General features: G+C 33.7%; 1 protein-coding gene, 1 long non-coding RNA gene and 1 pseudogene across 2 annotated transcripts in view; 2 read left to right on the top strand and 1 right to left on the bottom strand.

Moving 5' to 3' along the window:
• Positions 1-4,872: 4,872 nt before the first annotated feature.
• LOC106301408 (probable purine permease 18) lies at positions 4,873-6,527 on the top strand. The gene is made up of 2 exons (XM_013737831.1): positions 4,873-5,128; positions 5,223-6,527. The coding sequence occupies exons 1-2, from the start codon at positions 4,942-4,944 to the stop codon at positions 6,365-6,367; spliced, it is 1,332 nt and encodes a 443-aa protein (XP_013593285.1). The 5' UTR covers positions 4,873-4,941; the 3' UTR covers positions 6,368-6,527.
• A 5,593-nt stretch (positions 6,528-12,120) lies between these two features.
• LOC106312092 lies at positions 12,121-14,690 on the top strand (annotated as a pseudogene).
• Positions 14,691-23,711: 9,021 nt separating this feature from the next.
• LOC106300632 overlaps positions 23,712-24,113 on the bottom strand; it is a 6,353-nt gene continuing 5,951 nt past the window's right edge. The window contains exon 3 of the long non-coding RNA XR_001262047.1: positions 23,712-23,932. This is a non-coding gene — a long non-coding RNA (uncharacterized LOC106300632). The remainder of the gene's footprint in view (positions 23,933-24,113) is intronic.

Genomic DNA, 24,113 nt, shown 5'->3' with positions numbered 1-24,113 from the left:
GGCCGACCAATAAATAATAAACAGAATATAAGGCGGCTCGGCCGACCAATAAATAATAAACAGAATATAAGGCGGCTCGGCCGACCAATAAATAAATTAAATTATTAGTAAATAATATATGCGGTATTCTGGCCATTATAACATGATATAAATAATAGTAGAGACGATATACCGATCATTATAACAGGGTATAAATGATACAAATAAATTTTACCGAATCGCAGAGTGATCGTGCTGATAACGTGTTATAAAAAGAACTGGTATTTTATTGTATCGCAGGAATTTAAATAAGGGCAAAATTTTATACCCGTAGAATTTCTAACACTGATATAGAAAGAGAGAATTTCTTATTATAGAGAGAGAAGAGATTGAGGTTGAGAGATGCGTAATACAACGAACGTAAATGTTCGTATATATAGAAAGAAATTCACTGTGTAAATAGTACAGCAAGCCCCACATCTTTAATAATTTTCAACGTTTTCGGCTGGCTGCTGGTTTTCTTAGCTGTCTTTCATAACAGTAATTAGTTTCACACTTATTTTTTATTTTAGATCTAATTAAAATAATTAAAAATGAAAAGTCATTGTCCAATCAAATTATAATAATTTTTTAAAACTACTTTACCAATGATTGTCATGTAAGCAAAAGTCAATGACTTTTAACCACCCCGCCACCCCGGTAATCCTCTAAATGTTACTAAAACTTAACAGAGGTAAACATTCATGTTTCCATCTATTTTCTTCTTCTTTTTTCCTAATGCGTCACGCTAAGTTGCTGCATTAACTATATGTCTACATCAACAAAGACTAATCCGATCATTTGTGGACGTATATAAAATGTTTTAATATTACAAGAGAAGTCATACTAGGTTCGATCATAGATTAATGTTTTAAAATTTCCAACAGAGACTAGTCCGTCTTTTAAATCACTGATATTATTTTCATATGTTATCTACCATTAAAAAATCATACTAGGTCCAACTCATCAATTACATTTACTTGATTACTTACATTATCTATTAAATATATAAAATTCCTTAAAAATCTTAATAATCATAACGTATATTAATAAAAAATACTTTTAATCTAAATTTAAATTTTACTTTTAGTTATAACAAAATCTGTTGAGAAAAAGTATAAAAAAATCTTACTAAAATTTTGAACTAGCCCAAACTGGGACCGGCAAAATTTATTAATTTATAGAGATTATTAATTTATAGAGGTTCTACTGTAATATGTTTATTTTTTTCTGGGTAAATTTATTCAAAGAACATTAGATTTAATATTAAAATAATTGACTTTTATTTGTGGCAGTAAAATTATTTAATCTTTTGAGTTTACCCAAACAAGTTACAACTACAGTAAAACTTCTATAAATTAATAATGTTGAGACTTTAAAATTTTATTAATTTATAGAGATATTAATTTACAAAAGTTTCCTTATTTAGAATTCTCATTTTAAGATAGATTTATTCTAAGATAAGAAAAAATTTGATTTTAGTGTATAGAAATTAATTGTTATTTTTTTTTAAAATTTGACATTTATATTAATTTTATTATATTATTTGGTGTATATAATATATATTGCATAGAACTTAAATGTGGTTTTAGATATAATATTACTAAATCTCATCAAAAATATATTAAGTGTTAAGAAAATATAAAGATAATTCCATTGTGAATATAAAATTAACAATATAATAATAGATTCTTACTTATATAAAATATGTATATGTATAAATTATTAATTTATAATTTTAATGGTACCATATATTTACATAGAATTTTCTAAAAAAATATTATCTTATTATTTTATCGATTTATGTCAAATTTTGAACAGGGCCAAGTTGAGACCGACAAAATTTATTAATTTATAGAGATTATTAATTTATCGAGTATTAATTTATAGAGGTTCTACTGTAGTTGATTTATGGAATACTTGAACTTTTATCATTTGTTGACAACATTTTTTTATCATTTATATCAAACTGATGATACATTTGTATGTTTGTGTGCATATAATGATGATACACTTATTTACTTATATATAATTGATGAAATAATTTTATTATTACATATATATATATATATTAAAATTTATTTTCAAAATTTATTATTTCTTTTTTTTTTGTATTTTAAAGTCATTTTGTTAACTTTTATGTTGACTTCCCAAATAGTTGATATATATATATTGAGCTAATTCATTTTAATTTTTCATTTTTTAATTATCTAATTTGATATTTTTCATTTTGTTTTAAAATAAATATTTTATTTTCTTAAAATCGTTTAAAAAATTAAGATGGTGATTTTGTATATTTTGTTGACATTTTAAATTTATATGAATGCTTTCAATATTATATGGCCTCCACTTTTAAAATCATATTATTTTTAAAATTCTTATTTTCTTTGTATTTTATTTTTATTTTAAATTTACAAAAATTTAGTATTATATAAGTTAATTTCATTTAAATGATTTGTTTATTAATTTATCTTATTTGATGCTGAATTCTATTTATTTTGAAAGAATCAATTTTGGAAATTTCACATTCTTAAAAATAATGAATTAAAATTAAGATTGTTCATATGTTGATTAGTCGTTTTAAATCCTACGTGAACATTTTTGTTTGCTTATAGCCCCAATTTTTATCTAGTATAGATTTGTTTTTTGAACTTTATGAGAATTAATTCTTACTTCCATCCGAACTATTTTGATATATTAAGTCTATATATAAACAGACTTTCAGAAGATGTATAAAATATAAAAGCATAGATTAAGTTTTTATATATAAACAGACTTTCTTTTGTTTTGTTGTCTTTTCAATCTCATTTAAAAGTTGAAACCAATCTTCAAATTCTTTATCTTTTTTTATTGAGATTGAAGATAAGAAAGTATCTGATCTTCGGTTATCTGTGATAGCTCTCTGGGATTGTCTCTTATTCCTTAGTTATTTTTTTCAGTAAGAATCTTCTATGCCGATGAGGATAATTTCGCGTTTGCTTAAACCGTAATCCTTAGTGGACGGATAAAATCTTTGGCATGCATCTTCACTGGAAACAGCAACACGCTCTTTTTAACTAGCAGATGATGGATATCGATTAGACCTATGAAAGGCTGCCTACGTATCATTTTTCAAGGATCAAGCCGAACGTAGTTCAATTTACAAAGAGTTGAACAAGAGATCGAACTGTTTTCGCGATGTTTGTCTAGTAATAGAGTGCAAGCAATAGAAAACAAAGTATGGTGAAAACCAAGCCTAAGGTTTTTAAGTGCAGAGAGTTTTTTGTAACCAAAGACTTATTCTTTTCTTTCTGCCCCGGATGTGCTTATATATGCTTCCGAATCGGTCGTCTTTTTCTTTCCATCACGATTCAGATTTACCCTTTCACGGGGATTCTTCCTTATCTTCTCGAAACTCACGTTTATCTTGGAAACTTCACATTTATCTGCCTTTTTCAGTTTTCTTCACCCAATCCAAGTAAACCGACATTGCAGTCCAGACTGGTTCATTCGAAGTCATAAGTGGGATTTCATCATGTTTTAGGTAGTTTCAGAACGTTTTACAACTTACTTGTTTTTACGACTTTTCTCTGAGAAATCGTCAATTTTTCTGATTTACGATTTTTATGTCGTTGGTCTTATGAAATGATAAAAATCAATTCATTTAGTCAAAAACACGATGGTGTTTAATTAATCATCCTCGACTCGACATTTGACTCAAACTTTTATGAAAAAATAACGTCTTTGCTTGTTTTCTCCGTAAAATCTCAACGGGAATTCCGATTGCGATAAAACTAAAGACATTTCAAACGAGAACATGGAGAACAATGGATATGGCAATGACAAAGCTTTATGGGCGATGAGGAATAGAGATGAAGCTTGGAGGGCTATGACAAAGCTTCATGGAAGATGCGGAAGAGAGATGAAGCTTGGAGTGCGATGAGGAAGAGAGATGAAGCTTGGAGGGCTATGAAAAAGCTTCATGGGCGATGATGAAGAGAGATGAAGCTTGGAGGGCGATGAAAATGCTTCATGGGAGATGATGAAGGGATATGAAGCTTGGAAGGCGATGATGACAAAGCTTCATGGGCGATGAGGAAGAGAGGTGAAGCTTGGAGGGACGAGATGACAAAGATTCATGGGCGATGAGGAAGAGAGATGAAGCTTGGAGGGCGATTACAAAGCTTCATGGGTGATGAGAAGAGAGATGAAGCTTGGAGGGCGATGAGAGAGAGAGAGAGAGAGAGAGAGAGAGGAGAAAGGGCGTGGGTCCCATGAGTGATGAAGTCTTTCTCATGTTCCTTTCTCTTTTCCGTTGATCGTTTCGTGTAGTTTCGGAATTGTTTTACTTTACACAAGTTTTTAGCTAGGATTTTCCGGAAGTTGTTTTGCGGAAGATTATCTCGTAGATTTTCTTACGAGAGTTTTTTGCGGAAACTTTCCGAATTTCATTTTATGGAAGATTGTTTTGTAAAACTAGTCATTTTCGCAAAAACTTTCTGAAAGAACGTTTTTCCAATCATCTCATGTTTGCATAGAAATTCTTTTATTCCTAGTCTGTGATGAAATATATGAAGTTTGTTCTTGTATCCTCATGCAAATAGGTTTGGCTTCTGCGATTTAGTTTTTTTGGTATTTCCATCTCATATTTACTTTAGGTACAATTTCTCGAAGATTTTAGCTGTTGGTTTTGTGTGGACCGATTTTAACCATAACAATATCAGTTGTTTGTACCAGAGGTTCTTGGTGAAAATCAATGAAAATGGTTGAAAAAATAAACTAAAAATATAATATTTAAATAAAAAAAAATTATCTCTATACCAGGTCATATTTTTAAATAAGCAGAGGTATGTTCAAATTACCAACGTTATCTGTCAAAAAGGATCATGTGATGCCGTTCAGAGATATTTTGTAATTATTAAAAACAGTTATATCGCCGCCAAGATGGAACTAGATATCGTCAAAGCGCACTTCTCTTCAAGTATTCTCATAAAATCAAAGATAATCTTATTATATAAGATATCCAAAGAGAGTGAAACGAACTTGGATTTTAAAACTCTTCAGAGCTTGGGACCTGAGAAAAAAAAATTCATGGAGATGTCAGAAGCTTCAAAACAGACTACAAGACATGGTACTTTCGCTGTCTTAATTCTTTTTTCTTTTTCTATATTGTTTCTGCTCCCAAAAATAACAACCAAGGATTATAAATTTTATTGAATCAACAGAAGAATCAGAGCACCTTCAGAATCCAGAACCAGACCAGATATTGAGCCAAAGAAGATCGTTGATTGTAACTCAAAGAAAATGGTGGCTCTCTGTTTCGTTGTGTCTTTTTCTGGTCGTGCTCGGAGACTCTCTGGTGATGCTTCTCTTAAACTTCTTCTATGTCCAAGACAATCGAGAAGATAGTGATCAAGATCTACAATACACAGGAACATGGACACAAGCTCTGATTCAAAACGCTGCGTTTCCAATCCTTATCCCTCTCTTCTTCATTTTCCGTTCCCCAAAACAAAACCCTGAAACCAACAATACTCGTTTTCTCTCTTTTCGTATCCTCTTTCTTTACACGTCGCTTGGTGTTCTTGTTGCTGCTCATAGCAAGTTATTCGCTCTTGGGAAGTTATACGCCAACTATGGCGTATTCACGTTGATTGCCGCGATCCAATTGATATTTATGGCTATTTTCACAGCCATCATTAACCGTTTCAAGTTTAACAGATGGATCATCATATCTATTCTCCTCACTATTGTGATATACGTCTTCGGTAGCCCTGAATTTGGAGGAGAGCCTGATGAAAATGAAGAATTTTATAACATCCAAGCTTGGTTAACCTTCGCGGGTTCGGTTGCTTTCGCACTATCTCTCTGCTTCTTCCAACTCGGGTTTGAGAAACTTTTGGTGAAAACAAAGAGATATGGTAACAAGAAAGTGTTTAGAATGGTTTTGGAGATGCAAATATGCGTCTCTTTTGTCGCATCAGTTGTTTGTCTTGTTGGCTTGATTGCGAGTGGTGAATATAAGGAATTGAAAGGCGATAGCCAACGGTTTAAGAAAGGCCACACATATTATGTTTTGAGTTTGGTTGGGTTGGCTTTGTCGTGGCAGGTTTGGGCGGTCGGATTGATAGGGTTGGTGCTTTATGTTTCGGGTGTGTTTGGTGATGTCGTACATATGTGTACTTCACCACTTGTGGCCCTGATTGTTGTGTTAGCATTTGATTTTATGGATGATGATTTTAGTTGGCCTAGAATAGGTGCTTTGATAGGAACAACTTTGGCTTTAGGATCGTACTTCTACTCAATGCACAAGAAAAACAAGAAGGAGATGATGGAACTTGACCGAAGAGAGAACAGTGTTGAAGTTTAATCTCTCATGTCAAATATACGTTTGGGTCTTTTCTAATACTTTCTTGTACTTCTTTATCTTTCAAATCAATGTCAAATATGTTGTATGGATCTGAAAACTGTGTAATTCATTGTTAATTGTTGTACTTTTGCGGTACTTTTTTAAATTTTTTTTTCATCAACTTTACAGACTCATAATGACTATGTGAACCACACTGGGAGATCTTGATCCATGTGAACTACAAAAGACGTTTCTTTCCTAGCACTACGGGCTAAGCTATCCGCCTTCTTGTTCTGCGTTCTTGGTACACAGATAATCTCTGCTCGACAAAACCTCTCTTTCAGGTTGTTTATATCTTCCAAATAACTTGCAAACGCTGGCCATTCTTCTGGTTCTGAAACCATCTTCACCAATTGAGAACAATCCGGTGCAAACGTAACATGAAATTGTCGTAAGTTTTTCATGCATTCCATTGCCCATAATAAAGCTTCCATCTCTGCATGTAGAGGAGAAAGGAAGGCTCGAACATTCCTTGCACCCATTAATCCCGCAAATCCTTCTAGAGTACTGTATCATCCCTGGCCTGAAAAAAACCTCATTCTCTTTCCAGGAACCATCCGTAAAACACCATCCGTAAAACACCATCTTCCTGGAATTGACGGAAGAACCGCAGCCTCTACCCGTGGGATCCTCTTGTGATCATTCAATATTTGTGCCTCAGCCCAGAGTTTTGATTTCGTTTCTGCCATTGCGGTACTTGTTAATAAACGTAAAAAAAAAAAAAAAGAACTGGTTAATGAGGATTTGGTTCCCTTTGTGAATTACTGTATATTTCTCTTATTGAGTAATGGAAAAATTTTTGCTCAACAAAAAAGTAATGGAAAATAATATCTATATATATAAAGTAGAGCTTGTTGACATGTGTCCTTTTTTTTTGTCTTTTTACATTTTAGATTCTTCTTCTTTTAGATTATTGCAATTTGGTTAACTATTTTCTAATTATACACTATCTAATCCTTCTCACACTAATCATCATCATTTGAAGTTTGATAATCTATTTTATTGTTCAAAAAATTGCAAAACGAATAAAAAAATAAGTAAAAAAATATCTATATATATAAAATAGAATTTTCTCTCTTCTTATGACATGTGGAAGGGGGGTTTGTTGACATGTGTCCTTTTTTTTTGTCTTTTTACATTTTAGATCCTTCTTCTTTTAGATTTTTACAATTTGTTTCACTATTTTCTAATTATACACTATCTAATCCTTCTCACACTAATCATCATCATTTGAAGTTTGATAAAAAAAATTTAATCTATTTAATTGTTAAAAAAAATTGAAAAACGAATAAAGAAATAAGTAAAAAAATATAAATGTATTTTAAATATTTAATTTATTCAGAGCTAAAAATAACATAAAATTTCGCTATTTTATTATTTTTTACTATTTTCTATTATTTCATTTACAACTATATATTTATCTTAATATTAACCAAACTAAAACATAACACATAATCTAAACATAAAACCTCCATAATCACAGAGAAAAAAAAGTCAAAGTAACACTAACTCAATAAAGGTTTAGAGCTCAAAGGCGATCAAGAACGAAACTAACTTATCCCACTTTATCATAGAGTGTCTTGGCCAGAACCATCAAAAGTGAGTAAAATGTAGAAAAATAATCTAGAGATAAAGCAATCTCTCAAACACAAAGGAGAGTGATCAATGACCAATGCAAAGAACCAAGAAAGCGTGTTAGAGGAAGAATAATCAACAGAAGGCCAAAATCACCATGAAAAAGGAAGAAACATACATAACGAACGATAAGCACAACCACAAGCTAAGAGGTAAGAACCACCTCACAAACTAAACAAGCACAAACAAGACGCCTATGCCGGTGAAGAACCACAAAGCTCTGGATAGAAGAGACCAAAGTTCCAAGAGACTAATACCGCACACTTATACTAATGGAAGCAAGGGAAGAAAAGAACAACATGATTTAGGGAGAACGAAAGCCAACCCCCGAGAAACCAGAGCCCAGACTTGAGACCAGAAACCATCTTCCAAATCTACAGAGCATACTCGGAGGAGAACACTATCCAAACCTGGAGTGGTAAACATGGCGAAAGGGAGAGTCAGAGAGACGCAAACAGCAATGAGATGAGGGAACATAGATGGAAGGGTAGACAAAACGTAATCATCAAATCGAGGAGCCGTCCTCGAGCTATAGAAGTCAGATCACCGAAAACCATATCTTGAAAACCAAGACGAAAAGGGAGTATCGATGGTAAGCCAACGACGAGGAAAACAACTTCAAAGATGATTAAACTTTGACCCAACCCAAAGAGATGCAGTTCTTAACATCAGCTGAAATTTAAGGAAGAAGATGAGCATCCAATATTGAATGGAGCAGCCTAAAACCACGCTAGAAACAATCGCACAACTGGGAACTCCTAAACCCAATCTACAACAAATACCAGAAATCTCAAGGTGAAGAAGGCGATAAAGAACAAGAGGAGGAAGTAAGTCTTTTTCGGTGCTGATGAGAAACACCGCATACCAGAAAGGTAAACAAAATACATAGATGTTGAAGGCTCAATGTCAAAATATGAAAGGTTTGCTCCGGATGCTTCATATGCTGACAATCAGGTTGCAGATATTTTGACGGACGTAAGTTAAGACTTGAAATATAATGCTTGATGCAAAATTCAATGCCAAGCTAGGAGATTGAGGCGAAAAAAGGCAAAAATATCATGAAAGTTATAATGTTCAAAAATATGAAAAAAAAATAAAAGACAATTTTGAAGCTGAAACCGTTAATATTAGAATCAACAAATGCATAAATGCAAAGTTATTGAAATTCAATATATTTTTACATTAGAGGTTCACTTCACTACTAACAAATACTGTACAGACCAAACACATTATTGAAAAAACAAATACAAAATATATTAACCTATCATTACTACTACTACATAACACAATAAAAACACCAAATAACGTTCTTAACAAATAAAAATGATCACATAATTACATTATCCAAAAAATCATACTTTTAACAACAATAGAATATAAAGAAGAGCCTAGACTAATAAATAAAAGGGAAGGGGGATTTAAGTTCCTAATTTATAGGATGGTGAAATAATGAGTGACTAGGTAATGCGTGCATGGATTGAAATAGTTGATTAGATTATCTATTTTACTTTGTAATAAGGGATTTGTAGTATAACTTTTTTAGCGATAGACATTCATATATCCATTCAAATCCAATTGATTTATTTGGATTTCAGATTTCTAGAGTTAGAAATATAAATCTGATTCGGATATATACAAATTTTGGTTTGCATTTGGTTCAAATCATTGCAGGTTCGGTTCAGATTCGAGTTCGGATACCCATTTTAATTATTTAACTTTTTAACAAAAATCCAAATATACTTAAGTTTTCAAAATCTAAAAACAAAAATAATATAAAACATAAAATTTTTGAATAATGTAAGATTAAATACATAAACTTACATAAAAATTAGTCCAGTTTAAATATTTGGATGGAGAACAAATATATATTTTTAGTATTTTGAACATTTTTGTTATTTTTAGATATTTACTTATGACTAATTTGATAATTTTTAGATATTTTCATATTTTTGAATATCTAATAGATATAAAATTAAAATTATTTAGTATATTTAAGTATATAATTATAATTTAGATATTTTTGCGATCCAAAATATTTCATTTTAGATCGGATTCGGATATGGTTATTCGGATATTAAAATTTTGGATCCATCTCAATGCTTAATCAGTTTTAGTTTGTGTTGAGTATTACTTTCAAATCAAGTTCGGTTCGGTTCTTCGGATCCTGGTATTTTACCAAGGCTTTCTTTCTGCTACTAATATATAGCAAAATAAAATAAATGTATAAAACAACGACAATGATAAAATTAAAAGATATTATTCCCAACATCCCTACACATAATCGCCTCAAAACTACAATCAACTACTTCATACAGCTACCTTCCTGGTAACAATATCAAAAACTTAATTCCTTTAAAATATAAATAATGGTCAACTAATCATGAGAACTAAAACATATAGTTTAACAAATTCATATGAGGCAAGAAATTAACCACAATAATGCAAAATCTTAAACAAAACTCATAACTAAACTGCTTTTTAACTGGTACTTGCCAAACACAATATTTACATTGCAAAACTTGCGTTTCACCTCATATAAAACTATATTATAGATCAATGATGGTGAAGCGTACACTATGGAATAACCAAAATCTCTGTGTTAGGGAACTGCAAAACATAAGTAATTAAGAACATATAGTTGTCATGGTGACAAGTATTTATCCTCATAATAACTAACACTTGAGGGTCTTCTTTTCTGCTCATGTGTTTAATTTTGAGATTTTTTTTGTCAAAACTGTTCATTTAATAACAATAACATCTTAATCATGGGTCCAATTTCTTCTTCAAATGAGTTTTTGTTATTCAAGACATTTTATCTTGTTAATATTTTGACTGAGTAACCATTCTGTTAATTAAATCTTGATTTTTTTGTAGGGCTGGGCAATCGGGTTTCAGTTCGGGTATATTTTGGTTTTGGATTTTAAGGTTCATGAAATTTCGCCCCATTCAGATATTATAAAAGTTCGGGTCGGATTCAGTTTGGATTTAGTCGGGTTTGGTTTGAGTTTAGTTATATGTCTAAGATCCGATTGAACCCAAAATAGTTTTGGTTTCGAGTTATCGGTTCCAAAAATATTGATTTGTACTTGATTAAACTCAATATATATCCAATAATTTCAATACATTTGTTTACGTGGCTTCCTCAAACCATATTGTTTCCTTCAAAATAACTTTAGCAGACTCGTCTATCAACCATACGAGACTCTTCTTTGTACTATACGTAACAACATGAGATATAGCATGACAAAACCAAAGTTTTGTACGAACGAAAGTCATACATAATGAAATTTAAGCATATTAAAATTAACAACTAGCAACTCTGTAAACCTAAGAAACACTATTTAGACTTTTAAAAAACATTGTTTAAACTTGAAAAGAAAACTTATTCATAATTGAATTCCAAATACAATTGTCAAAGTATAAGAACATTAATATTAACCAAATACCAAAAATATATATTAAACTAAGTATTTGAGTCAATTATTCACGTAATAAATAATTATTTTAGATGTTCAATAATATTTTAGTGTATTTTAGATACATATTAGGAATTGAAATCATGTTTGGTACAAATTGTTTTTTGGGATTTTGAATCTTTCGGATTCTATCAGAGATCCATTTATGTCCAGCTTCGGTTCTAATAAAACCATAACCCGAAATACCATAAAACAAGATTCATTTGATATTTATGTTTTGGATTCATTTTTATTGGATCAGGTTTAGTTCTGGTTTTTGGGTCCAGTTTATTTGCACAACCCTAATTTTTGGCATAAAATTTTCTTAAATAAAATATTAATTTATAGATTTCTTTTAATGAAATCTATATCAATTTAAAGAAGAGCAACTGATCCAATGTATAGAAAATATTATTAATGAAACAAAATTTGATTAGTTTATTCAAAAACATATGCATGTTTTGTGGCAACTTTCTATTCCTTAACAACGGGGAAAAAGGCATCAAGTGTCTTAGAACCGTCGGATCAGTCTAACGGTCAAGAAAACTTCATAGAACATTCTGGAAACATGAAGCACAATGCGTATAAAAGAAAACCCTCAAGCGCTCTCTCTCTCTCACACACCATAAACTCAATCCTAATTCTGCTCTTCGCCTTCACAAGTCTTAGCTGAAGTTTTTCTGAGAATGTCTGGAAAAGGAGAAGGGCCTGCGATCGGAATCGATCTGGGAACGACTTACTCGTGCGTCGGAGTATGGCAACACGACCGTGTCGAGATCATCGCTAATGACCAAGGTAACAGGACGACTCCGTCTTACGTGGCCTTCACCGACTCCGAGAGATTGATTGGTGATGCCGCCAAGAACCAAGTCGCCATGAACCCGATTAACACCGTCTTCGGTACGTAATCTCAGCTTCGATGATTAGGTTTATAGAAAGATCTTAATTGAATATTTATGACATTGTGGTTCTGATTTACGTTTGTTGATTTTGATATTCTAAAGTTGTGATTCTTTTGCCATTCTTATTTAGATATGTGTTGTGATTGATCTAGTAGATCTGTGTTGTTTAAATTGGATCCATTGTGTTGATTTTTCTTCTCTGAACTGTTTCGAATCTGTGGCAACTGCCAAGAGATTGATTGGTCGAATAGGATGCTTCATTCTGATTTTGATTTGTTGTTTTTTTCTTTTAGGGGCTATAGTTGCACGATTGGTTTTGTTTTGATTATACCGGTTCTGATTTTGATCTGTGTTGTTTATGTGTGTTGATTTTGCTTCTCTGAATTGTGTGAATCAACACTTGTTTTGGTATTTGTTAATTGTGACAGATGCAAAGAGATTGATTGGTCGAAGATTCAGTGACTCATCTGTCCAAAGCGACATGAAGCTATGGCCTTTCAAGATCATCCCTGGTCCTGCCGACAAACCCATGATTGTCGTCAACTACAAAGGCGAAGAGAAACAGTTCGCCGCTGAGGAGATCTCTTCCATGGTTCTCATTAAGATGCGTGAGATCGCTGAAGCTTACCTTGGTGTCACCATCAAAAACGCTGTGGTCACTGTTCCCGCTTACTTCAACGACTCTCAGCGTCAAGCCACAAAGGACGCTGGTGTCATCGCTGGTTTGAATGTCATGCGTATCATCAACGAGCCCACAGCAGCTGCCATTGCCTATGGTCTTGACAAGAAGGCGACCAGTGTTGGAGAGAAGAATGTCTTGATTTTTGATCTTGGTGGTGGTACTTTTGATGTCTCTCTTCTCACCATTGAAGAAGGTATTTTTGAGGTCAAAGCTACTGCTGGAGACACTCATCTTGGTGGCGAAGATTTTGACAACAGGATGGTTAACCATTTTGTCCAAGAGTTTAAGAGGAAGAGCAAGAAGGACATTAGCGGTAACCCTAGAGCTCTTAGGAGGTTGAGGACTGCCTGCTAGAGAGCAAAGAGGACTCTTTCTTCCACCGCTCAGACCACCATCGAGAGATTGATTTCTATTCGGCACTCACTCGTGCTAGGTTCGAAGAGCTCAACATGGATCTTTTCAGGAAGTGTATGGAGCCTGTAGAGAAGTGTCTACGTGATGCTAAGATGGACAAGAGCACAGTCCACGATGTTGTCCTTGTCGGAGGTTCTACACGTATCCCAAAAGTCCAACAGCTTCTCCAAGATCTCTTCAATGGTAAAGAGCTTTGCAAATCCATTAACCCTGACGAGGCTGTGGCTTATGGTGCAGCGGTTCAGGGTGCTATTCTTAGCGGTGAAGGCAATGAGAAGGTGTAAGACCTTCTTCTCTTGGACGTGACTCCTCTCTCTCTTGGTCTTGAAACCGCAGGTGGAGTTATGACGACCTTGATCCAGAGAAACACAATTATTCCGACTAAAAAGGAGCAGGTTTTCTCCACCTACGCAGACAACCAGCCAGGTGTGTTGATCCAGGTCTACGAAGGTGAGAGAGCTAGAACCAAAGACAACAACCTCCTCGGAAAGTTTGAGCTCTCCGGCATCCCTCCTGCTCCACGTGGTGTCCCTCAGATCACGGTCTGTTTCGACATTGATGCAAACGGCATCCTCAATGTCTCTGCCGAGGACAAGACCACTGGCCAAAAGAACAAGATCACGATCACCAACAACAAGGGTCGCTTGTCAAAGGACGAGATCGAGAAGATGGTGCAAGAAGCTGAGAAGTACAAGTCTGAGGATGAGGAGCACAAGAAGAAGGTCGAAGCCAAGAATGCTCTTGAGAACTATGCTTACAACATGAGAAACACCATCCGTGATGACAAGATCGGTGAGAAGCTTCCTGCTGCAGACAAGAAGAAGATTGAGGATTCCGTTGAGGAGGCAATCCAATGGCTTGATGCTAACCAATTGGCCGAAGCAGACGAGTTTGAAGACAAGATGAAAGAGTTGGAGAGTGTGTGCAACCCCATCATTGCTAAGATGTATCAAGGAGCTGGTGGTGAAGCAGGTGGTCCTGCTGTTGATGAAGCTCCTCCTGCTGCTGGAGGTGCTGGTCCCAAGATTGAGGAAGTCGACTAAACTGCTTCTTTAGTTTTCCAGTCTCAATTTTAGTCTTGTATGGTTTAATGTTTTGCTTTTTTTTTCTTTCTAGTTATGTACTTTATCTTCTGTGGACCTTATTGCGAATTGAGTTGCGGTTTAAACTTAACGATTGCAGAATTTTGTTTTTTATTGGTCTCTCTGTTTCTGTGGTTCCAAATTTTTAATTGCTTTAGAGGGTGTTATTGGTTTCTGCATTTTAATGGATTTGTAAATCCAAACTAAATGTAGTATTATTGGTTCTATTATTTTAAAATTCACATTCAAATCTATAGTTATTGGTTTTATGATTTTAAAATAAAATTTAGAATCATGTGTTATTCAATAATAAAGATTTGTGTATGGATTTAATTTGAAACTGGATTTGATTGGATTTGTAACTATTTTTAAGAGTAAAATACAAAGGATCAAATATTGGGTTTAACCTTGTTATTTTGGTTGGATTTGTTTTATATTGTTTTTTTTTTCATTCTTTATAGTTTTGTGTCCCAACAAACATCGGTTGATGCATTACTTCAAATTTTATACATTGTTTTTTGCTCATGTTAAAAACATGCACTAAGCACATGTCCATACAAACATATTGTATAATGCATACGATAATGAAAAAGAGATGCAACGAGAGATGTATTCCATATGAACGTATCCCTACCAATTGTGTGCGATCAGCTTTTGATGCTTAGCAAAATGAAAAAGAGGCAAGAAAGATGATGAATGGTGGAGAAGATGAAGTCGTCGATAAGTTCCGAGAATACTCCGATGAGATTTCTGAAAATATGACAAGTAAATCTGTTTTGTCAGAAACTTTTACTTTTGATCCGATCAAACTTCCGATAACATGGTGAAAAAATAGCTTGATCCGAATTTTCTGAGGTGATGCTGTGAAAAGTTTGTGACAATCCATGTTTTTGGAAGTTGCAGTCGGAGAACATAACGTTCTCTTGTAGTGCTTTATTTAGGTCTAGTTACAAATCCATTGATTTGTAACAATTCATTTATTTGATTTTAAAATACTCATATCAATAATTCTCAAATCTATTTATTTGATTTGAAAATCACTGGATTTATAGAAGATTTAGAAATATAAAGAGAATTTATAAATCCACTAAACTACGAGAACCAATAACCCCCACTAAGTGAATTGCTCTGAAAATTTGAACTAGTAACTCTTGCTTTGATCTGTTTGTGTCATCTTCTTTCTCTTTCATCTTTACCTCATTGAAGTCTAGCTTCAGCCTGAATTACATTTCTGATGTTTTGACGATAGTGTATGTTATAAGCAGACTCCATACCAAAAATAGTTCTATCAACTTCATCGCTGTGGAGTTAAAGAAAATATCACAACTCACATTTACATAAAAACTAAGTGTTGATTGTTTAAACTAGTTTTTGGTTTTTGATTTTCAAGTTTTTGTTTTTAATTTTTAGCTTTTTGTTTTTAGATTTTAGATTTAGATTTTTGTTTGTTTTTGGTTTTGCTTGTACTTTTTAGTTTTTCTAGCCAATACATTATTTTAAAATAATACAAAAACTAGTTGATGTCCCCCACAATGTGCGGATCAATATATATATATATATATATAATTTTTAGTTCTAAAGTTTATTTTATTAAAAAATTATTTTATTAGATACAAATTTTAAATTAATATTATAAGTCATAAAATTTCAATATTCATATTGGTAATTAATATATTAAATTATTTTATTTTGTTTCATAGTTTATTTACGAATGTAGATTTTTGACCAAATTTTTTCTATAGTAGAAATCAAATTAAGAAACTTGGATTTGAAATTGAATTAGGTGTTATTGGTTTATATATTTTAATTGATTTAGAAATCCGTGTAGTATTTATAAATTCAAGTAAAATATGCAGATTTTTAAATTTTTTCGGATTAGTATTTACAAATCTGAAGGTTTTTCCTCGGATTTGAGTCTTGTATTCTTAACAAAAAAATCCAAAAAAAAATCATTCAAATCCATTATAAAATCAAATTTCTTACTAAATTCGTACGATTGAATAACACTTGATTTGATATAGAATTTATGAATCATTAAACCAATAATACATGATTTTAATACAGATTTGAAAATCATAGAACCAATAACACTAGATTTAGTTCAGATTTTCAAATCCATTAAAATACAATAACCAATAACCCCCACTTAGTGTATTTGGACTGAAAAGAAATCCAGTGACACTGAAAGTATTAAAAATAATCACAACCCATAAAATATCAACAAAATAATAATAACCTAAGGGTGTTCAATAGAGTAAAACCGAACCATTTTAAACCGAACTGAACCAAAATAGAACAAATAGTTTGGATTTCGTAATAACGAATAAACCGAATGAATGTTATTTTTAAAAAAATCCGCAGTATTTGGATATGGTTTAGTATATTATCCAATCCAACTGAATAAACCGAATAAATTGATTAATTAAAATATATTAGTATACTTATATATATATATATATATATTAGTATACTTATATATATTATAATAATTCTAATAAGAATCAGAAAAACTGTCTATAATACTAATCATAAAAATCATAAAAATATAAGCTAAATATTCTCCAAAAAAAAATATAAGGCAAACGTAATTATGATATTATCGTTAGATATTGTTAATATATATTTATCAATTAAATGTTGATAATTATATATTAAAATACATTTTTAAAATAATATTTGTATATCAGTAGAATAGCTTAATGTTTATTAATTATCTTAAATATCATGATAAATATATATATAAAAAAATTATCTAATAATATTCATAAAACTAATGATTTATCATAAAATCATGAAAAAATGATAAGTAATCAAATTCACTAAAATTATGAAGAAAATAACAAGTAAACAAATTCACTTCTCAAATAATAGTATAGATAGATAACAATAAAATATAAAGAAGTTACCATTAAAAATTTTCAAAATATAATGATTGTTATTTAAAAATAAAAATAAATTAACATATTTTTAAATTATTTTAGTTTTAATACTATACTAAAATATAATCATATAATACCTATAAATTTACAAAAATAAAAATATTTCAAATTTTGACACTAGTTACAAATTTTCTTATATAAATTATATTTTATTTTTAAAAACTTGAATGGCTTTCTTTCAATATTATTTTAAATATATTTTATTGATAAAACACATTATGTTTTACAATTTTTAGTTATTTTTTAATGTGTCTAATAATATTACATTATTTACAATTAATTAATATATATATATAAATATCTAAATTTATTTTACAGATATGAAACACAAATAAAATATTGTTTAAATGAGAATCTCATGTACACAAACTTGTATGAGAATTTTATCTTAATGAAAACATTATTTATTAATTTTTAATTAATTAAAATGTAGTACTTTCTACAAAAAGAAACAAAAATCAATTTTTTTCTATAGAATCCCACAAAAGTTGATTTTGAGTTTTCTTCATAAATTGGTTAAACATTTCAAAAACGTTACACAAAACTCTAGGGAGTCTATTTATTGAAAATTTTGGTTGGCAAATCAAATAATTTTTACAAACAAATATAAGCTAAAAAGTAAAAGCTAAAACTTGATTGGATGAAAAATAGGTTTTGCAAAAATCGAAAACTAAACAAAAACCACAGATCACCTAAGTTATCCCATAATTTCTCACAAAACAAAAGTAACATTTAGAAGAAGCATTGCAAGTAAAGAAAAAAAGAGAACCCTAGGCGTCGCCCTCCCCTAACGCATTCGATGTTGTGTTAGTCGCTCCTTTTCTTTTATCTGACTTTTCATTTTTATCTGATGGCGCTTCCTTTAGACCTCTTCGGTTCTTCATATTTCATATCTGGCCGTGAAAAACTCGATTCAAGAGTTTCTCGAACTTCTGGAGGCATGGCGAACTGAGTCAGGAAGGTGGTTGTCGCCAGAGGCGGCTTTTAGGGTGGGATATCTGATGGAACATTTTTTCCATTGCCAACCCATGTGAGGCAAAAATCAAAAGCCAAAAGAGTTACGAAGAAAATACCATTCGACCCGGTCATAGGCTTTAATGATGTCCGCCATTATCACCATATATGTCTAAGAGACTCTTTTCGAGATTTCAACAAATACATAGTCTCATTTGCAATGAGTATCTAATCAGATATCATGCGGCCATGATGAAGGCTGATTGTGATTCAGAAACCATTGAATCCAAGATTGGTTTCAGTCTAAACACCAGAATTGTTGGGATAAGCTTGAAGAAAGCTTGAGAAGCAAGTTTCCTAATCCTATTGAGTTTGTGATTATCTAAAGGATTAGGAAATATTCTAAATAATATATACCTAATGAGTTTAGGAGTTTTAGTTTAATATATAAGGAGATGCAAGGGTGTTGCATAACTTAAGAGTTTATGAGTTTGAGAGCTTGAGGTTTTGAGATAGTTTCCTCAAGAGATTAATAAGAAGAGTTCTTATTTGAGAGTTCAAACAATCTTATATTCGAGACTTGATTTCTAGATTTGGTATCAGAGCAAAACAGAGATCATGAGTGAAATCGTACCAGCGATTGATAAGATAAAGGAAGGCGGTGGTTCTTCTTCTATTAAGTGCCTGATGCTTACCTCAACTAATTATACAGTATGGGCTATGAGGATGAAGATTACCCTGCGAGTACACAAAGCCTGGGAGGCAATAAAGATCGAAACAGCAAGTGTCGATAAAAACGACCTAGCTTTAGCTTTGTTGTTCCAGTCAATACCCGAATCGCTAATTCTCCAAGTAGGGGAGCTTGAAAAAGCTAAACAAGTATGGGATGCCATCAAAGCAAGATATGTGGGAGCTGAACGAGTAAGAGAAGCGAGATTACAGACGTTAATGAATGAATTCGACAGATTAAAGATGAAGGAAACCGAGAGCATTGATGACTTCGGGGGAAAATTATCAGAACTTGCGTCTAAATCGTCTGCCCTAGGAGTTATTATTGAAGAGACAAAACTTGTGAAGAAGTTTCTCTCAAGTTTACCCCGAAAGAAATACATACATATAGTTGCTTCGCTTGAGCAAGTCTTAGATCTAAATACAGTCAACTTTGAAGACATTATTGGTCGTCTAAAAGCATACGAGGAGAGGATCTTTGATGATGAAGATGGTGACGATGATCAAACGAAGTTGATGTATGCGACTAACGACGGGCAAAATAGTCAGGTCAATCGCTCGTCGCAGGATCAATCAAACCGTTGTCCGCAAGAAAACAACTACTATGGTGATTATTTTCAAGGACGAGGCAGAGGTGGACGTTCTTTCTACAGAGGACGAGGACGTGGACGGTACAATGGAGGAAGAGGATACAATGGAGGAGGATATAACGGAGGAAGGGGCTACACTGAAAGAAACGCGTCTAAAATAACATTTTCAGGTGTGATAAGATCGGTCACTTTGTAGCCCAATGTCCAGATCTCCTTCTCAAGCTGCAGGAAGTGCAAGAAACCGACAACACTGACACACACGAGGCCGACGAGCTGATGATGCATGAGGTAGTGTTTTTGAATGAAAAGAACGTTCTACCCGAAAAATATGGAGAAAAGTCTGAAAACATATGGTATCTGGATAATGGGGCAAGCAATCACATGACTGGAGATCGAAGATACTTCTCATATGTTGATAATACTATTACCGGCAAGGTAAGGTTTGGGGACAACTCGAGAATAAATACTAAAGGCAAGGGAACAATATCATTTACGGATATGAATGGAGAAGCAAGAAAGATGACAGACGTTTACTTTATTCCAGAATTGAAGAGTAATATCATAAGCTTGGGTCAAGCTACAGAAGCTGGTTGTGATATAAGACTAAAAAGAGAAGAGCTAACAATGCATGATCATCATGGGAAGTTACTTGTGAAAGCAAAACGATCATCAGACAGATTATATAATGTTCACATGGGAATAAGGAGTAATGCACGCCTGAACCTATCATCAACAACTGAATCAAAACGTTGGCATGCACGGTTAGGACACATAAATTTTGAGTCTCTGAAAGGAATGATACAGAAGAAGCTCGTACTTAGCATCCCAAGTATAAATATTGAAAAGGAGGTATGTGGATCGTGTTTACTTGGCAAGCAAGCAAGACATTCGTTCCCTAAGTCTACTACTTACCGAGCAAGCGACATACTGGAATTGCTTCACGGAGACTTGTGCGGACCCATAACACCGAGAACACCCAATGAAAATAGGTACATCTTTGTAGTCATTGATGACAATACCAGATACATGTGGACTATGCTCTTAAAGACAAAGGATGAAGCGTTCATAAGGTTTCAGAAGTTCAAAGCGGTAGTAGAAAGAGAGACGGGAAAGAAGATAGGAACTTTCAGAACAGACCGAGGAGGAGAGTTCGTGTCCAAAGATTTCAATTCTTTCTGCGAAAGCTATGGCATCAAGAGGCATCTAACAGCCCCATACACACCGCAACAGAACGGGGTTGTGGAGCGGAGAAACAGAACGATGATGGAGATGGCAAGAAGTATTCTAGAACACATGCACATGCTAAACTATCTTTGGGGCGAAGCCATAAGACACTCGACATATCTTCTTAACCGAGTTGCTACAAGAGCATTGAATGAAAAGACGCCATATGAAGGACTACGGGGTAAGAAACCAAGTATTGAACACTTAAGAGTGTTCGGATGCATAGCCTATGCAAAAGTCGACGCAAAACTCCTAAAGAAACTGGATGATCGAGCACGTATGCTTGTAAACCTAGGGACGGAGCCAGGATCTAAAGCATACATATTGCTTGACCCACAAACCCGAAAGATAGTAGTCAGCAGAGATGTCATCTTTGATGAGACCAGAGGTTGGAATTGGAGTATAGATGACACGGAAGATCAAAACACCAACAGCTTTGAAGTGATACTTGGAGAGTATGGGAATCATGGGATCGATGATCATCTTAAAGATGATACACTACGACTGAAACAAGACATCAATGAAGTAACCATCGCACAACCATTCATGGATACTGATCATGATGATCAAGAAGAGGTGATAGAAGAAGAAATGCAGATACTGAGAAGGTCAGAGAGACAACATACGAGACCAAAATACCTTGATGATTATGTACTGCTTGCGGAAGAGCTCGGAGAAGAGGTACTTATGTTTCTTAACAATGAGCCACACAACTTTGGTGAGGCCAAGGACTCAAAAGAATGGAGACGAGCGTGTGAAGAAGAGATAAGCTCCATTGACAAGGATAAAACGTGGGTTTTGGTGGATTTACCATTCGGAGCAAAGGCAATTGGTCTAAAGTGGGTTTTCAAAATCAAAAGAAACTCAGACGGAAGCATTAACAAGTACAAATCAAGGCTGGTAGCTAAGGGATATGTGCAACGACATGGAATTGATTTTGACGAAGTCTTTGCCCTAGTAGCACGTCTTGAGACAATAATACTACTCGTGAATCTAGCAGCAGCAAACAGATGGGAGGTTCATCACCTGGACGTCAAAACAACATTCTTGCATGGAGAATTGAAGGAAACCGTTTACGTTACGCAACCTGAAGGATATGAGAAACAAGGAGAAGAAGGAAAGGTGTATAAACTCAACAAAGCATTATATGGTTTGAGACAAGCACCACATGCTTGGAACAATAAACTGAATCAGATTTTATGCGAGCTAAAGTTCGAAAAGTGTTCTAAGGAACCCTCGGTCTATCATAAGACAGTAAACGGTGAGCTACTAGTTGTCGCAGTCTATGTTGATGACTTATTCGTGACCGGCACAAAGACTGAAATCATTAGAGAATTCAAAGAAAACATGGCTACAAAATTCGACATGAGCGATCTTGGTAAACTCACCTATTACCTTGGTATAGAAGTCTGTCAGCATGAGAAAGGAATCACTTTGGTACAAAGAAGTTATGCGTCTAAAATACTAGAGGAAGATGGAATGGAGAAGTGTAATCCCGTCTGTACACCAATGGAACAAGGATTGAAGCTATCTAAGGCAGAGCACGAAAAATAAATCGATCCAACGAGATTCAGAAAGAACATAGGGTGCTTACGTTACCTCCTCCATACCCGACCAGATCTATCTTACAGTGTAGGAGTTCTGTCACGCTATATGCAAAGCCCAAGAGAATCCCATGGAGCTGCGATGAAACAGGTCTTGAGATATCTGCGAGGAAGCCTCTCATACGGTTTAACTTTCGAGCGTTCAACATCAAGAGTGCCAAGGCTTATAGGGTATAGCGACAGCAGCTATGTGTCTGATCCAGATGATGGGAGAAGCACGACAGGTCACATTTTCTACTTAGGAGACAGTCCGATCACGTGGAGCTCACAGAAACAAGACACGGTTGCATTGTCGTCCTGCGAGGCTGAGTTCATGGCAGGAACAGAGGCTGCAAGACAAGCTATTTGGTTGTAAGATTTACTATGTGAGATCACGGGCCAATCAAGTGAAAGAGTGATCATTCGGATTGATAACCAATCTGCAATAGCATTGACACGAAACCCGGTCTTTCACGGAAGGAGTAAGCATATACACAAGAGATACCATTTTATAAGAGAGTGTGTTGAGAATGGTCAAGTAGGAGTAGAGTATGTAGCTGGAGAGAAGCAAAAGGCCGATATACTAACCAAGGCATTAGGAAGAATCAAATTCAAGGAGATGAAAGAGTTTATTGGGATGAAGGATCTGGAGAATGAGAGCTTCAAGCTTAAGCGGGAGAATGTTGGGATAAGCTTGAAGAAAGCTTGAGAAGCAAGTTTCCTAATCCTATTGAGTTTGTGATTATCTAAAGGATTAGGAAATATTCTAAATAATATATACCTAATGAGTTTAGGAGTTTTAGTTTAATATATAAGGAGATGCAAGGGTATTGCATAACTTAAGAGTTTATGAGTTTGAGAGCTTGAGGTTTTGAGATAGTTTCCTCAAGAGATTAATAAGAAGAGTTCTTATTTGAGAGTTCAAACAATCTTATATTCGAGACTTGATTTCTAGAAGAATTTTACTAATGATCTTATACATCATGTTCACGTTACATAAACCAATAGGACAGAACTCCAATAAAGATTGCGAAATATCAGTCAGAATCAACAAAGGTTTGTTTTGTTTACGTACGAGTGCATAGATGTAGGGTAGACGAAACACCTTGTAACGGCCTTGGCCCGATGAACCTTATCAAATGCTTTACCCCAAACCTTTTCGTTCAAAAACTCTTATTAAAACTCAAATTTGTCTTACATAAAACCAAACTCAACAAAACTGAAATGTCGAATAAAAACTTAAGAAGAAATGGTTGAAAGAAAGGAGTCATAAATGAAAGACTCGAGAAAACACTTGCACCATACGGACATCTACTCCCGCTCCCTCTCGGCCCTACCTGTAAAAATAGGGGTGAGTACATAATACTCAGTGAGGGTAGGTTCTAGGAACCCACGAGCTCAACTCAGGAAGAGCAAACAATCACAAGTCATGAGCTAATAAGATCTATTACACAGAAACCCATACTACCCGACATGAACTAAAGACCCTACAATGCACATCCTTTTCATCTTTTCGTC

This window comes from Brassica oleracea, chromosome C1, assembly GCF_000695525.1.
Source record: "Brassica oleracea var. oleracea cultivar TO1000 chromosome C1, BOL, whole genome shotgun sequence".
In the NCBI taxonomy this organism is placed as follows: domain Eukaryota; kingdom Viridiplantae; phylum Streptophyta; class Magnoliopsida; order Brassicales; family Brassicaceae; genus Brassica; species Brassica oleracea.
Note: the sequence above shows the minus strand (reverse complement) of the source record. Positions and strands in the feature narration are given on the sequence as shown.